Here is an 18,709-nt window from a genome sequence, read left to right as displayed (position 1 = left end):
TAATGTCATCCAACCAAGCTAGAGCTGAATCTGAGGAAGCTAAGAGCACTGCTCAAGCTTTCATTCAACGAGCTCAATCTAGTAGTAGTAGAAGGCTTGTATCTGAAGGTTGAGGTGAGGAGGCAAAATAAGCCTTCTTTCAAATGATGAACGGTGGTTCACTGGATATCTGATAACAAATCCTGCTATACAACAACCTCCCCCACCTGCTCCTCAACTGTTTCCAGAGATGCCATGGTGCTGAGCATGTTAGAATCGGTAAGCCTCTGGTGGATAAAATCTGTAAGTATGAGGTAGAAGAATTTAGGGCTACTGCCGATGATGATCTAGAGAGGGTTGAGTTTTGGTTGGAAAATACCATCTGAGTTTTAGATGAATTATCATATACACCAGCTGAGTGTTTGAAATGTGCAGTATCTTTATTGAAAGACACAGCTTATCATTGGTGGAATACCATAACTTCTGTGGTACCGAGAGAAAATGTTACTTGGGAATTCTTCCAAACTGAATTTAGAAAGAAGTATTTTAGCCAAAGATTTTGGATCAGAAAAAGAAAGAATTTTTAGAGCTTAAACAGTGAAACGTGATTGTATCTGAATACGAGCATGAATTTGTTTGATTAAGCAAGCATGCTAGAGAATGGGTCCCAACTAAGGCTGATATGTGTAAATGTTTTGAAGAAGGCTTAAATGAAGATATCAAGCTATTGATTGAAATTCTTGAACTAACGAAATTTATGGTTTTGGCTGATCGAGCACACAAAGTTGAGGAATTAAGTAAAGAAAAGAAGTAAGCAGAGAGAAAAGCTCAGATTTCTGGTACAATATTTATAGGCAAATCACAATCATCTGCTTTAAAGAAATCAAAGAAGTACCATGATCATTCTACCACCTTTACAGGGTATTCTGGGTGTAACACCCCTAACCCGTATCCGTCGCTGGAACAGAGTTACGGGGCATTACCAGAACTTTTAGAATATTTTTTAGGCAATTCACATAAATTACTATTCATTGACCGAGATTATTCAAAATGTCTATTAAATGGACCCTCGAGGCCCAATACGAGCATTAGAATCAAGTCAGGACTTAATCGGAAGCTTTAAAATTTTTTCGTAAATTTTGAAAAATTTTCCAAGGTGTAGGGCTCACACACCCGTGTAGTCCAAGGGACACGCCCGTGCTTCAGGCCATGCCCGACCCCATGTAACTCTCTGACTTGTGTGCACTGCCATGCCACACGCTCGTGTGCTATGCCATGCCACACGCCCGTGTGCTATGCCGTGCGATTAATTAAATTCTTTCGAAATTAGGTGCAAGTTTCACACCGCCAAGACACACGCCTGTGTTCTAGGCCGTGTAGCACATACGACTGAGACACACACCTGTGTTTCTGCTCGTGTGCTCAATTCTGAGCATTTTGTTTCTTGAATTTAAGGTGCAGGGGACACACAGCCTAACCACACGACCATGTACCAAGCCGTCTGTCACATACGGTCTAGACACACGCCTGTGTATCTGCCCGTGTAGACAAAATGAAGCCATTTCTACCTTCATTTCTCACCTAAAATCACACCAATGGCCTACACTTAAACTCACATCCAAATACCAACCATTTCAAGCATTCAAATTAAGCAAACTCTATCATTCAACATGGCATATCATTACATGCATAAATGTTTATAATCTTACCTTGGTATATTCCATATGTTAGGCATAATTTGATCAACCATTTAACATGTATATGGCTACCATAGTATGACATTACAAGTATAACAAAAACAATCATTGCTAGCCATTCCAATAACTAGATTACAAACCACATATTTAAGCCATCTATGGAAAAATTAGCCTAAATATGCATCATACCAAAATGATTTTACTATATATACCCAAAATGAGCTAGTGGTTAGTGTGATGATGCTCCAATGATCTCCAACCTTCGCAAGCTTCCGAGCACTATAAAACAGGGGAAAATAAAACAGAGTAAGCATTACATGCTTAGTAAGTTCGTATAACGGAAACTAAACTTACCAATCCCATTTATTAAATTTAAGTATACAATATCATTTTTTCCATCCACTTGGCAAAATTTTCCTAAACGCATGTATTCAATCAAACATGTTAGTCACAAAATTTTCATATACATTAAGTAAACATAGATGAGCTCATCATACTATATTCCTTAAAGACATTATTCATTTCATCCCATAATTATCTTATCATGCCAAGAGTTTTGTCTGTTGAATCATTAAAATTCCGACAGATACTCAAGTAGTACACTCAAGGTATACGATTCAATAACCTGTCAATTCTTATTTAAGAGTGCCTATAGGGCACTTAATCAAGGGCCACACTCTCGAGCCACATATCATATTACAAGATTACCAGTTCAGGCTAAATCCTTTATGTAACGTATGCTCAAAAGAGCTCAATTAGGATTGCCAGTCCAGGCTAAACCCTAATTATAACATATGCTCGAGAGAGATATTAGGATTACCCGTTCGGGATAAATTCTTTCTATGATGAGACTAATAGGATTACTCGTCTGAGCTAAATCTCGTCTGCAACAAATGCAGGACCTCATTCATTTTGGGAAAGCACATATATTCATCGGAATTCAATATTCAAACGGAGCTTAACGTTTTTTCACCTTTTCAAACATGTATTCAATTCTTCATCATAGCAATCAAATAATTCACATCAATATAAGTCACATTCCATACAAACACAACATTCAATTTAACCTATTTACATGCTCGATTAAGTTACACGAACTTACCTCGTCACTGGTTCGCGTATAAAATCTACTAATCCAAAGGTCTAACCTCGAATTTGTGTTGTACGGATCCATATAAATGAATTTAACCATAAATTCGCACATTTCATATTCATTTGGACTCAATTTACGTCCTAGGAAAAATTACCATTTTTCCCTTAACTTTTCCATAAATTCCAATTTCATCCCTAGCTCGGAAAATGAAATTTGTGCAATTTACACCCTATTCCAAGCCTAACCAAAATCCCATCACAAAATGTACAGAACATGTATTCATAGAAATTTAGAGTTTTTCATCAAATTTCACAACTTTACACTTTAGTCCATAAATTATGTTTTCATCAAAAATCACTTTGGAAAAGTTGTTTATCTATCAACAACCTTTCATTTTCTAGCATAAATTTCTAATTTTCAGTATATTCATCCATGAACCAATTTTTATACTTTGATAACTTTTCAAATTGATCCCTCAAATAGATAGATTAAGCTATCCCGGATTTAAAGATATCAAAATTACTAAAAACAGGACAAGGAAACTTACTCAATTAAGCCATGAAAGTTTCTTCTCTCTCTTATTGGGTTTCCATGTATTTTAGGTTGAAGATGATATAAAAAATAAGATGATATTTTTTTATCATCTTTTAATTAATTAAATATTTTCAATTTCCAATTTAGTCCTTGCCCTTTTTCTAAATTTCCATGGATAAGTCACCAAAATATCTACATACATTTCTTTAATAGTCTAATTACCATATAAGGACCTCTAGTTTTGAATTCTAGTAGCTATAATGAATTCCATAGCTATTTAATCCTTATAGCTACTAGAATTCAACTTTTACAATTTAGGCGATATAGTCCTTTCCGTAATTAAACACATTATCGATAAAATTTTCTTATCGGGCTTTTCACATGACATTTCCAACATATTACGGACCATGTAATAAAATAAAAATAAATTTTATTTTCAGATTTGATTTGTGGTCCCAAAACCACTGTTCTGATGTCACTGAAAAATGGGCTGTTACACTGGGAAAGAGCGAGGCTCTCAATGTTCTAACTTGAGATCCCCGTCTCCATCTGTAACAAGTGTGGGAAGTGTTGGTAACCTCAAATTGAGGTGTAACAACTGTAATAAATTTCATTTTGGGGAGTGTCATTTGAGAAGTGGAGCTGTAACACCCCTCACCCGTATTCGACTTCGAAAAAGGGTTACGAGGCATTACTGGACTTACATTGCAAACAATCATACAATTCCTAGTCATAAATTTCAACCAAATTTAAAACCATTTGCATTCAGCCATAAAGTCTCTAATATGAACCTACGAGGCCTAAATCATGCTTTGTAGGTGGTCCGAAAATAAGCCGAGAACCTTGGAAATTTTTACAAAATTTAGAAGATTTTTGTCATGTACAAGGGTCACACGCCCGTGTAGTTTGGGACACACCCGTGTGGGCAGCAGTGTGGTCACACACGCTCGTGTCCCTAACCCGTGTAACTCTCTGTTTTGCAAGGCATGAACAAATTGGAGTCACACAGCCAAGCCACATGCCCGTGTGCTAGGCCGTGTGGTTAATTAATTTTCATAAATTAGGTGCAGACATCACATGGCCAGGACACACGCCCATGTCTAAGGTCGTGTCCCTCATACTGTTGAGACACATGCCCGTGTCTCTGCCCGTGTGCTCAATTTTGAGCATTCTATTTCTTAAAATTAAGGTGCAAGGGATACACGGTTGAAACACATGCCCATGGCACAGACACACGGGCGTGTGTGTGGACAAAAATAAAGGTTATCTACCAAGCCAATTTTCCACCCTCATTTGCACACATATACACAACATCAAATGACACAAATCATAGCATACTTAGACAACCAAAACATCCACAATCAAGGCTAAAACATGTCATTTCAACACTTAACATACTTACAACATCATATTTTACCAAACCAAATCATACCACTCACATTTTGCATGCTTCAATATGGCTACCATTAATATGCATTGTATCATATAGATCTTCTAGCATACCAATGAACCAAACTCAATCATTTAACAACAAAGCTATATAGCCATAAATAAACATATAGCGTACTGAACACATAAACAAAAGGCATTGGCACATATATTTATATAAATAGGCTTACAACTATTTTAGTTAAAATAAACCAATTACATGGCTAAATACCAAATCACTTTAAACAAATATAAGCCAACACATTTGGCCAAAATCATAATAACACATATACCCAGGATGACCAAGTCCCTATACATGCCATATATTCAAAATGTTTAGAATCATCGATACCCAAAATGACAGTTTGATAGTGTGATGTGATCTCTGATGATCTCCAATCTGAGCTAGCTTGGTGACATTATAAAAAATGAGAAAGTAAAATGGAGCAAGCTATATAGCTTAGTAAGCTCATATGAAAGAAATAAGCAATTCTTACCATACATTTTACATTCAAGTAGTATAATATAAGATAATGTAATTTACCATAATCTCATGACCATAATTCATTACATCACAAACTTACCTTGAAATCATCATTTCACGGATTTAATAATTATAAGCTTTATGTACATACCTATACCATCTCGTAATAATTTCATACTTATTCTCATTGTTGGCATACCCAATAAACCACTCGGAATAATAATATCGGATACTCGGGAAACCTTTCACTCAAGGTGTCACATATGTAGCCATTGCTACCTCTATCTTATATCACATATATGCTCGCTCTCGAGCCGTCAACTAGCCTACTCACACAAGCTGTCAGTCAAGACGTAGCTACACGGTGCTGTTCACACAAGCTGTCAAGTAATCGCAACATATGCCGGTATACTTAGCCACCGGTAGGACGTATAGGACCAGCATCCGGATCATATAACATAATACCCTAGTGACATGTCACTTGTATCCTAATCTATTCCTAAGGTTCGATTGGAATTTCTCACTTGCCAAAACATCGATGAACCTTTTCGTAGAGTCGTTTAAACAATTCATACAAAAATTAAAGCATTTAAAATACAATTATAATAAATTTTATTTCCATACGAACTTACCTCGGGTGCGAAAATGACAAAAGGGATCTATTCGCCAATTATTTTATTTTTCCCCCTATCTACATCTGAACTTCATTTTTCTTAATCTATAATATCACATTTAACTCATTCAATCATCAAGCTATTCAATTCAATCCAAAATCACATTATGGCAAAAATTACATTTTTGCACCTAACATTTCTGTAACATCTCGAAATAGGGTCTAGTTTGAATGGTGGTTTTAGGACCAAAAATTTGACATCAAAATATTTACTTTATGATTATTATGAGGCCTAGAATATGAGTCTATGCATGTGTTAAAGTTTCATGAAGAAATTCGTTGAGTAAGGTGTTCAATTGGAAATTAGGGACTAAATTGAATAAATTGAAAAACTTGAATTCTAAAAGAAATTTGTATGAAATTGCTTTGGGTAAGATAAAAAGTGCATGTGTAAGATAAAAGTGTTCAGCTAGGCTTGGGTAAGATAAAAAGTGCATGTGTTTCATTATACGAGCCTAGGGACTAAATCGTAAAAATGTGAAAGGCTAGGGGCAAAACGGTCATTTGGATCGGGGGTAGATATTAAACTTGAAATGTATAATGTAGTGTATTAATGAGTTAATTTTGTTGTTATAGACCCCGAGGAACAAATTTTGGAGGTCGATCGAGGTAAACGCAAGGTTTCAGAATAACCGAAACACAACTCCGAAAAGAATACCAGGTAAGTTCGGATAACTTAAAGCAAACCCCGAATATGTATAATTAAATGATTTATGAATGCATGATGATTGCATTTATTATTAGCATGAAACATCATAGAAATGCATATTTGATGGTAACATGTGAAAAATGTCTCGGTTGAGGTTGACAAAGGGAATTCAATGGATAAACCTTCATTGATATGTGTAAAGAGATCTTGCATGTGTTGCAGTAAGGATTTAGCCCAGACGGGTAATCTGTGATCTCAAGTATGAAAAGGATCTAGCTCAGACGGGTGTTCCTTGAATGATCAAGCCTCCCGAAGAATATGCGTGCATTATGGATTTATCCCGGACGGGTAATCCGATTAGGTCTGCAATTTAGCTTTGGGTGGTAATTGGATCCGAGCTCGTTAAGGGTGTTTGTCACTATAAGGGATTTAGCCTAGACTGGTAATCTCGACATCACCTTATGAGTTCATGATATGGGGGATTTAGCCTGGATTGGTAATCCTACCATGAGATGTGAGGTTCACGGGAGTGCATATATGTGAAATGATCATTTGTAAGAATTGACGGATAATGGGTATTCCATCGAGATTTCCTAGAAACTCAACGGGATTAATATGATGTATGTTAATAAGATGATGAATGATGAGCTCATCTACATAAATTACATGATGCTTTGTTATGTGACTAACTCATTTATTGGGTGCATGTGATAGGGAATCATTTCATAATTGATGATTTCATGATTTAATACAATTAATCTAACATTTCCTCATGTGCACCCTCATGACCGAATACACACATCATTAACCTAATACCAATTAACAAGCACTTTAACAAATTTTCCTTGAGCCGATTATCTAAGTCAAGATAAAAGCATCAATATGCTTGCCCCTAACCGAATACATGCAACACCTATCTATCTCATGTGGCCGAATATGCATGTCTATGTTGAGGCCAATTATATGCTTAATACTTCCTACAAATATGGTTACTTGTATTAACTACATACCATTTTGTTTCAAGTTCAAAACTCGGCTATTACACATATGTACACTAGTAATCAAATACTAATTTTTTTGCACTTCACCTTACTACCATTTCTCATGCAAATAACATGAACAACAACCATATTTCCTACTATGGCCGAATGCATCAAGACACCATACCATTTCAATTTTGGTCATGGGTTAAACAAAGAACCTAATGTCTAACTCAAAAAAAAATGCTAAGAAAAAAATCCAAGAGGCATCAATCCACCATCACATGTATCACTACAAAGCTTCACATTTAGCATGCAAATGACATCAACACAAATCCACCTTAGCCGAAACTTAACTCATCTTCATGCATCATCACCACAACATCAAACACCAACCAAGAAGATAACACCCATGGCCGAATATCATCTCCATCACATAGCAAAGATTTAAACCATGGGCTAGGTAGAACTCAAGCTAACAACTAAAACATGCATGCATCTCATGGAACATCATCAAACATACCTTAATCTAGATACAAGTATGGCCGGACCTCTTCAACCTTTTCTTCCCCTCCTTCCTTTGATTTTTCAGTCAAGAAGAAACAATTGAGAACCTCTCTTTCTTTCTTCTATTCAGCCAAGTTCACAACATGAGAACTTTTTTTTTTTTTCGTCATTTTCCTATTCATTATTTTATTACCATGCTCCTTATTTTATCATTTCTAACATAAACCATTAACACAACATGTTTATGACATGTTTTACCCATCACACTTTGTCCACCCTTATTGTCATGGCCGGCCACTACTAATTAAATGGGGGAAATTGACATGCAAGTCCACCCTTTTGATTACATGCACTAATAGATCCTTATAGATTAACCTATCACATTTCAAAAGTTTCACACATAAGTCCTATTAACTAAATTCACATGCAATTAACTAAATCAAAGCTTAAAACTTTCACACATTCATATTCACATATTTTAGACAATAATTATCATATTCAAATAATTTGGTGACTCGGTTTAGCGGTCCCGAAACCGCTTTCCGACTAGGCTCACTTTAGGGCTGTCACAACTCTCCCCCACTTAAGAATTTTTCGTCCCCGAAAATCTTACCGGTGAATAAGTTTGGGTATCGTTCTTTCATAGAGTTCTCGGTTTCCCAAGTAGCTTCTTCCATCCCGTGTTTGAGCCATAAACTTTTACTAAAGAAACCTTTTTGTTTCGCAACTCCTTCACTTCACGAGCCAGGATACGAATCGGTTCTTCTTCATAACTCATATCGGGTTGAATTTCAACCTCTGATGGACTAATTATGTGCGATGGATCAGATCTATAACGTCGAACCATCGAAACATGAAAGACGTCATGAATCTTTTCAAGTTCAGGGGGCAAAATCAATCTATACGCGACTGGACCGACTCGTTCGGATATTTCATATGGCCCGATGAACCTCGGACTCAATTTGCCCTTACGGCCAAATCTGAGTATCTTTTTCCAAGATGAAACTTTAAGAAACACTTTGTCCCCCACCTGATACTTAATGTCTTTTCGTTTCAAATCCGCGTACGACTTCTGACGATCTGTGGCTGCCTTCAGACTTTCACGGATTACTTTTACTTTCTGTTCAGCATCTTTAATCAAATCGACTCCGAAAATTTTACTTTCACCAAGCTCGATTCAAACCAATGGTGTATGGCATTTACGACCGTACAAAGCCTCGTAAGGTGCCATCTTAATACTTGATTGAAAACTATTGTTGTAAGCGAATTCAATCAAAGGTAAATACCGCTCCCATGAACCACTAAACTCGAGGATGCAACATCTCAACATATCCTCAAGTATCTGAATTATCCGCTCGGATTGACCATCGGTTTGGGGGTGAAAGGCGGTGCTAAAATGCAACTTGGTACCCAAAGCTTCTTGTAATTTCTTCCAAAATCGCGAGGTGAATCTCGGATCTCTATCCGACACAATAGAAATGGGTACCCCGTGTAATCTCACAATCTGAGAAACATACAACTCAGCTAGTCTATCCAATGAAAATCCGTGCGTACGGGGATAAAGTGAGCCGACTTAGTCAGTCTATCAACAACAACCCAAATCGCATCTTTCTTACTTGCCGACACTGGTAACCCAGATACAAAATCCATCGTGACTCGATCCCATTTCCATTCAGGTACCATGATCGGCTGAAGTAAACCCGTAGGCACTTGATGTTCCGCCTTCACTTGCTGACTTACTAAGCACTTCGAAACAAAATCGGAAATGTCTCGTTTCATACCATGCCACCAAAACTGACGTCTCAGATCGTTGTACATTTTCGTACTCCCCGGGTGAATTGACATTCGGCTACAATGAGCTTCCTTCAGAATCATCGAAATAAGTTCTGAACTTCTTGGAACACACAAACGATTTCTGAACCTCAAACAATCGTCATCATCAATTTAAAACTCTGATTCCATATTCGAAACACATTCAGCCCGTTTTGCGACCAGTTCATCATCGACTTTCTGAGCTTCACGAATCTGATGAATCAACAATGGTTTGGCCTTTAATTTTGCCACTAATACATTGTCGAATAGAACAGACAAGTGTGCATTCATCGTCAGAAGCAAAGCAAGGGTGATTTACGACTTAAGGCATCCGCAACCACATTAGCCTTTCCTGAGTGATAGTCAATGACAAGCTCATAATCTTTCAACAACTCAAGCCAACGCCTTTGTCGCAGATTCAAGTCTCTTTGAGTCATCAAATATTTGAGACTTTTGTGATCCGAATATACATGGCACTTCTCACCAAATAAGTAATGTCGCCATATTTTCAAAGCGAATACGATGGCAGCTAATTCGAGATCATGGGTTGGATAATTTTTCTCATGTGGCTTCAATTGTCTCGACGCATAGGCCACAACCCGACCTTCTTGCATCAATACGCAACCCAACCCAAGTAGGGATGCATCACTATAAATGACAAACTCCTTGCCCGATTCGGCCGCACTAATCTTGGAGCTTAGTCAAATGAGTTTTCAATTGATCGAAACTTTTCGACACTTTTCTCGTCCATTCAAACTTAACATCTTTACAAGTAGTTTCGTCATTGGTGTGGCTATCATCGAGAAACCTTTACAAACCGTCGGTAGTAACCAAGTCCCAAAAAGCTCGAACCTCGTTAATATTTCTCGGAGGCTTCCAGTTAAGTATGGCTAAAATTTTGCTCGGATCGACTTGAATACCCGATGCAGATACCACATGTCCCAAGAAGCTAACCTCTCTTAGCCAGAACTCACACTTACTGAACTTAGCATACAACTGCTTATCCCGTAAAATTTGCAACACTAATCCTAGGTGTTCAGCATGATCGGTTTCATTTCTCGAATAGACCAAAATATCGTCGATAAACACAACTACAAATCGATCCAAATACGGTCTGAAGATCCGATTCATCAAATCCATAAATACCGCGGGGGCATTAGTGAGCCCAAACGGCATCACTAAGAATTCGTAGTGACCGTATCTCGCTCTGAAAGCAGTTTTGGGTATATCCGAATCTCGAATTCGCCACTGATAATAACCCGATCTCAAGTCTATCTTTGAAAACACCGAGGCTCCCTTTAGTTGATCAACAAATCGTCAATGCGCGGTATCGGATATTTATTCTTTATTGTCACCTTATTCAGCTGACGATAGTCGATGCACAACCTCATGGTTCATCCTTCTTTTCACAAACAATCTTGGTGCACCCAAGGTGAGAAACTTGGTCGAGCGAAACCTCTATCCGTCAACTCTTGCAACTGAGCTTTCAACTCTTTTAACTTGGTTGGTGCCATATGATACGGAGCTATCGAAATCAGTGTAGTCCCAGGTACAAGCTCAATACCAAACTTTACCTCCCGAACAGGTGGTAAACCCGGTAATTCTTCGGGAAAAACATCCGGGTATTCACAAACCACCGGCACAGATTCAAGTTTCCTTTCTGGCTCTTTATTATCAAGTACATACGCAAGGTATGCTTCACACCCCTTTCTTACATATTTCTGAGCCAACATCGATGATATTACAGCTGGCAACCTATTCAAATCAGTAGACTCAACTCGGATTACCTCGTTATTTAAACCATGGGCTAGGTAGAACTCAAGCTAACAACTAAAACATGCATGCATCTCATGGAACATCATCAAACATACCTTAATCTAGATACAAGTATGGCCGGACCTCTTCAACCTTTTCTTCCCCTCCTTCCTTTGATTTTTCAGTCAATAAGAAACAAATGAGAACCTCTCTTTCTTTCTTCTATTCAGCCAAGTTCACAACATGAGAACTTTTTTTTTTCTTTTTTTTTTCTTCATCATTTTCCTATTCATTATTTTATTACCATGCTCCTTATTTTATCATTTCTAATATAAACCATTAACACAACATGTTTATGACATGTTTTACCCATCACACTTTGTCCACCCTTATTGTCATGGCCGGCCACTACTAATTAAATGGGGGAAATTGACATGCAAGTCCACCCCTTTGATTACATGCACTAATAGATCCTTATAGATTAACCAATCACATTTTAAAAGTGTCACACATAAGTCCTATTAACTAAATTCACATGCAATTAACTAAATCAAAGCTTAAAACTTTCGCACATTCATATTCACATATTTTAGACAATAATTATCATATTCAAATAATTTGGTGACTCGGTTTAGCGGTCCCGAAACCACTTTCCGACTAGGGTCACTTTAGGGCTGTCACATTGAGAGTTATACGATGGTTACATTTGCGGTTAGGAGGTAACCCAGACGGTTCTTGGAATAAATGCGCAAATTCTACCAGTAGCTTATCTAATACTATATTAGTTAAATCCTGTCCCTGTATCAAGCTGAGTCGTGGAACTTCCTCTGGGTGCTGCCCTTGCCAAAGTATCTTCTTCTTGTTTACTGCAAATTGCATAATTAAGGAGCTGAAATCTCATAAAATTGGACCAAGGGTACACAACCATTTAACCCCAAATCATATCAAACCCTTCTAATGGTATTGTATAAAAATCAGCTTGAAAGTTGTCATTGGCCACAACGAACTGTACTGATTTACAAATGCCAATGCTAGGAACCCGTTCTCCATTTGCCACACATACTTGCAACCCCCTTTTCTTTTGTATTTTCAGTCCCAATCTTGGCACTAGACCTTCGCGTAGAAAGTTATGTGTACTGCCTGAATCAACGAGAACTAACACTGTTTTTCCTGACACCTTTGCTGGTAGTTGCATAGTAGATGAATTGCAAGTTCCTCTAATGGCATGTAAGGAAATTTCAAGATCATCTACCTCATCATCTTGCTCATCTTCAATATCTGGTACTTCTATCCAAAATAGCCTTTTACATTTGTGCCCCATGGAGTAAGACTCGTCACAATTATAACACAATCCTTAGCCCTTCTCTCCGCCATCTCTGCTCGTGTCAATCTTTTGATAAATGGTGCGGAAGAACCTATTTTGTTGTTATTCCCCATTGGTTTCGTTGTTTGTCCTCCTCCTTTGCAAAGCTCTTTGTTGTTGGAATAATGGAATTCTTGCCGGTGTTTTGGGAAGTGACCGGTTTAGATTGGTTTGAGATAACATCTTGGAAGAGACTTTTGTTTCGTTCCAAAGCTCGAGCCATATTCATTGCAACTCCAAGGTTTCCGGTTGTTGCATCTCGATATCAATTCTAAGTTCCTCTACTAATCCGGAAGAAAAGGTTTACTTGTTGTCGAGGTTTAAGATCGATAGTCCTAGCCATGAGTGATTGAAATTGACGTTGATATTCTTCTACCGTCCCGTTTGTCTCAAGTTTGCAAGTTCCCCCAAGGGGTTATTACTCATAGGTGGCCCAAACCTGACATGACAACACTCTCTAAAACACTCCCAATCCAAATTTGCCTCCTCTTCCTCGATTTGATCAAACCACAATTGTGCTTCTCCTAAGAGATGGAATGAAGCTAAGCCGACTTTGTCTTCTTCGTTGGTCCGCTGATTGCCAAAAAAATTTTCACATCTTTTTAACCATCCTAAAGGATCACCAACACCATCATAAGTGGGAAATTCCATCTTGGAGTATCTTGGCACCATGCCCCCACCGTGTTGTGAATCAATTTCTTTTCTTGCCTCCACTTTGCCTTGTTCTTCATTATTTTTTCTAAATTCTCTTCGTTGTCTTTTGGACCGAAAGAGATAAAATCGTCATCTGCTCCTCTAATGCTTGTTGCCTTGTAGCCATTTATTCCATAAATGCCTCCACTTATTGTCAAAGTTTTTCGTCACCCATGACAACCGACTCGATACCAAGTTGTTATGCGCCTTGGCGTAAGATCTAGTCACAGTCTAGACGAGAAAGTATCCTTGCTTCGACCTATGGTTACTCAAAGGCGATTCGTCTTTGATCGAACCCCTTCCCAAACTAACGTTTGTGATAAAAAATAAACCCCCTTTTATTTCATATTGGCGCCCTTTTTATAGGTGTTAATTACAAAGGAAAATCCTAATCTAATTCCTAATTTAAAGTCCTAATAGAATTCCTAATTTAAAGTTTATAAGGAAATAAAAACCTAGTAAAACTAAAACTCCCAAAGAAATTAAATAAATGTAGAATTCTAATTCTTATTCCTCCGTTGATATTGTTTTCCAATGAAAACATCTATATCATATTCCTGTGATAAATCTGGGGTGCATTGCATTAGTGCATATATAGTTTGAGATTCTGTAAATTTTGCTTCCTCAGTTGCATACTTAAGTTTAGAAGAGCCGTTGGAAGCATTTCTCATCATATTGACCACCAAACCATCCCAAGCCATTTCAAATTTTGTTAGTACGTCCGATTTGATGCTTTCATTGTTATGAGCTGCATCCGTGGGTTCTACCTCCAAGTTTCCAAAAAATGGGCGATTTGCATAGTGTACAATACACGGTAGGACAACTGCCAATGAAACGGCTTCTTTCCGGTGAGGACACTTAACTGTGAGATCATGAACCGAGGAACTGACACAACTATAACACTCATCTTTAATTAAGTCTCCTCTGCACATCCCAAGAGCGTAAGCTTTGTTAGTCTTGGCCACCAATGGCTTCAAAGAAACCACCATTTTCAGAGACATTGTGTGGGAGAGAATCGAGAATATGGTCAAGGTTTTTTCCATATGTACTGCTGGTTGTGAAACTACCCGAGTCATTATAGCACCTAAAGCTTTGGTAGGTTAGATTGATGCCTGCAAAATTTTCCATATGAAAGCTTTCGTTAAGGGGCTTTTCTTTCGTATGTACAATTTATAAATTGGCTAACCACTTTGAGCAGCGGAACTGATTTTCTTTGTTCCAACAAATGAAAAAGATAGGAAAGCCTCAAATTTTTCGTTTGAATCAAATGCAATCAGAGACGAAGATGAGTGCCGGATTGAGAAAAGAAGGCTCTCAAATTGGATGAATATTTGGACAAATTTTGTAATTTTGCAAGTCTAGGATATCAGATAACAACGAGAAATAATTACAAATTAGATAACAACAACAGTAAGTTTTGGTTGCTTATAGACGTTAAGGTCTTTCGGAATGATACCTATTACCTCCATCTCTATCTCTGTTACCAACTCAAAAATTATAAATAATTTGATAATGTCTAAAATTATTAATTCATCCTAATTTTTATTGCCATTAATATTAGATTTCATTTTATTAAAATAAAATGTTAGTTATTTTATTACCATTAACATTAAAATCCTTATTAAAGTAAAATTGCTTTATTATTATTAAATTTTTATAATTACATAGATAAAACAAATTGGTAATTTCTTTATTAAACTAAAATACCAATTAATTTTAGTGGTTGAGACTCTTCTAATTAATATTTTTATTAAATATTAATTAATTTCATTTTAATTAATTAATTTAGTAAACTTTTTTGAATAATATTATTATAAGTTTTGATTATATCTGTTCTTTTGACACAATGTCTAGAACTACTCATAATTTCTCTCAACCCATAAATTAGAGGATAATGCGCTTCAAGTCAACTCACTCAAACATTTCCTCATGCATTAACAACAATGTTCATGTCAATCAAATTAAGATTCCATCAACATTAATTAATAAATTTAAATATGAAGGAAAATAAATAACTTTGACATGACATTTAGTTTTTCATTTAGCTCTAAGTTGCATGTTATATATTTTATCTCACATGCAAGAATTATTTTAATTATTGTTAATATTATTGATCATGTAAGGAGATAGAATTTATTATGTTGAAAGGTCATAGAAAAATAATTCTATAAAAATTATTTACATTGATAAAATATATTATTATTAAAATTTAAATTATTTATTCTCTATTTTTTATTTATCACATATATCTTTTTGTTTTGGAATTTAGATAACAACCAATAAATCAATTGTTATATCTTTATTTTTTATTAATTGAACTGTTATTTATTTTGAAGTTTATGGACGTAAATAATGAAATTAAATTGAATGTCTGATTATTTCTTTTTAGATCTTTATTTGATAGGGATTAAAAATACAAAATTTTTTATTTATAAAGGTTTCGAGTTTAATTTTTGTGACAATTGGTAGAGTTAGGGATTAACCAATAGTTAAGGTAAAAACATGTTTATAATGAATTTGAATATTGTTAAGCCTGAATGGTTATTAATAAAATGAGAAGAGAATGAGAAATTTTCAAAATTATGATAGTATAAGTATACATTGTGTGAGATCGATGAACAGAAAGACTACTGCATGAGATATTAGAGCTTAAAAGCCCTATTCTAGGGAAATGGTGATGACCAAGTTTTACACTTTATGTGAAATTGATGAGCAGAAAACTATGTAATGAGATATTAGAGACTTTAATTGTTGTTTGAACTAAGCCGGGAGGAAAAGCATGTAATGAAAGTTTTGCAATTGAGCCTAACTCAATAAATTCATTTATATATGAATGGGAGTTTGTGAATTTATTAATTAGAGGAAGATAGTTATTTCTTGATGCACTATTCATTACATTTGACTATGGAAGTTGTGGGAAATAGTTAAAAGGAACAAATTTATTATGGTACGGAGTTTGCTATATATGTTTCGTTATTGTATTTAATAAGGTGAAGATTATGGCAGAGTAGATATGGAAAAATCAAATATATATATGGTTAGGTGATGAATTTTATTTATTTATTTATCTCTTATAGCGATTTATTAATCAAAACACATATATAAATTTATTAATCAAAACACATATAAAAAAATAAAAAAGGCTTGCAATAGTTTAAACAAAGGGTAACACTTTAAACATTCAAACAATACATTCAGCCAACAAAATTGAAACTTTAATAATAATAACTCATCCTCGTTAAGTTCTCTAATTACCTACTATAAAAAGGCAGAAATAAAGGCTCAAAAACTTTTTAGGCTATAACCTTATCCAACCTATGTGCGTTAGTTTTGATGACCTTTACGATATGAATGATATCCCCATCTTCTACCCGGTCCAAAATCTGACCTTTTTTGCTTTCGTATATATCGTTTTATTTAGATAATTTATGTGATAATATATATGTAAACATAAAATAAAATTTATTAAGTTATGTTTAAAATTTAAAATCTTATATATCATTATTATGCATTGGAAATTTTATTTAAATTTTGATCAATTAATTATTTGAATCCATAATATCTTTTGATCTTTGAATTGATACATTTTTACTGATATAATTATTTTATTTTAATATATAATCTATTTGCTTATGGATGTCAAGCTCTTCTAGAATGATACCTACTAGAATTCATTTTCTTTGAAAAGATGCTTGTTTATTCTAATTTTAATTTAATTCAATTTACTCATGAGTCATGTATAAGATGCCTACATACCTTTTATAACCGGGCGAGGACTACCAGGTGAAGGTGGAGGAGATAAGGATGGCGGAGATAAGGATGGGGTCGCTGTAATATAGAAAGGATACAAATCCCAGCGGAAATAACAGCTAGGCCTCGTAACATAACCTCCTTGCTTCCCATGGCAACAACTTTCATAGTTACTCACGGATTGCCTTAGGCAGGAATCACAATCCTTGTGTGATAAATCTGGAGTGCACTGCATTAGCGCATATATCTTTTGGAATACTGTAAAGTCTGCTTCCTCGGTTGCATACTTAAGAGTAGAAGAGCCGTTGGAAGCGTTTCTCACCACTGTGTCCATCAAACTCTCCCAAACCGTATCAAATTCTGTTAAGTTAGATTTGATGTCGCCTGTATTATAGCCTGCCTCGGGGTTTCCTAGCTCCTCCAGGGTTCCATAAAACGAGCGATCTGCATAGTGTACATGACATGGTTGCCCTTCCCATGAAACGGCTTCCTTCTGGTTGGGACAGTTAGCTACGAGGTCGTGGATTGTAGAATTGACACATTTATAACAATCGTCAGGACTAGAGTCTCCTCTGCACATACCAAGAGCGTAAACTTTGTCGGCGTTTTGGCCAACATTGGCAGTGAAGAAACCACCTTTTGCAGAGACATTCGGTGGGAGAGAAGCAAGAATAAGGTCCCGATTTTTACCATAGGTACTATTTATGGTGAAATTATCAGTGTCATAGCATCTTATGAAAGCCTCAACAAGACTGATGCTGATAAGCAGATGGGAGAGAATTGAAGAAATATTTGTAAGTTTAACCCACATTTTGAGGTTGTATAAATTGAAGGAAAGGAAACCCAAAAGAAAGAAGTGGGAAGTTATTATTCCAGATTTTTCATGGCAGAGAAGAGATGGGGGATTGAGTTGGAGAAGGAGTCAAATAGCACTCATTAAAGCAAAAGTCTTGAAGCTTTTAAAAGTCAAACGAAAGTTGGTCTTTAATTCCTCAGTCTTACCTACCTGAGAAAGAAAGATGTGGTTAGTGGACAATCTTCTTTTGGATTCATTAACAATTGAATGTATCTTAAAATGTCTAAAAAGGCTTAATTCATCTAAAACTCGTTGAAATTCTTTTAAAGGTAAACTATATAAATTGTGACAGTTTTTTAGTTTGTGAGATTTAATTTTTTTATTTTTAGATTATCTAAATTTAATATTTTAATCACTATGTTAAATCACCAAGGGAATATTGATGAGGTCCTTTTATCAATATAATAAATTCAATCCTTTAAATTTTTATAGGTTTTATCAATTTGTTCCTACTTC

General features: G+C 35.9%; 1 protein-coding gene across 1 annotated transcript; it reads right to left on the bottom strand.

Moving 5' to 3' along the window:
• Window positions 1-1,716: 1,716 nt before the first annotated feature.
• Window positions 1,717-18,326, bottom strand: LOC108484488 (cysteine-rich receptor-like protein kinase 14). The gene is made up of 2 exons (XM_053030139.1): window positions 17,404-18,326; window positions 1,717-1,955 (listed from the first exon to the last, which is right to left on the bottom strand). The coding sequence occupies exons 1-2, from the start codon at window positions 18,206-18,208 to the stop codon at window positions 1,906-1,908; spliced, it is 855 nt and encodes a 284-aa protein (XP_052886099.1). The 5' UTR covers window positions 18,209-18,326; the 3' UTR covers window positions 1,717-1,905.
• Between the last annotated feature and the right edge of the window lie 383 nt (window positions 18,327-18,709).

The sequence above is a fragment of the Gossypium arboreum genome, chromosome 6 (assembly GCF_025698485.1).
Source record: "Gossypium arboreum isolate Shixiya-1 chromosome 6, ASM2569848v2, whole genome shotgun sequence".
NCBI classification, from domain to species: Eukaryota; Viridiplantae; Streptophyta; class Magnoliopsida; order Malvales; family Malvaceae; genus Gossypium; species Gossypium arboreum.
This window is presented reverse-complemented; position numbering and strand designations above follow the sequence as displayed.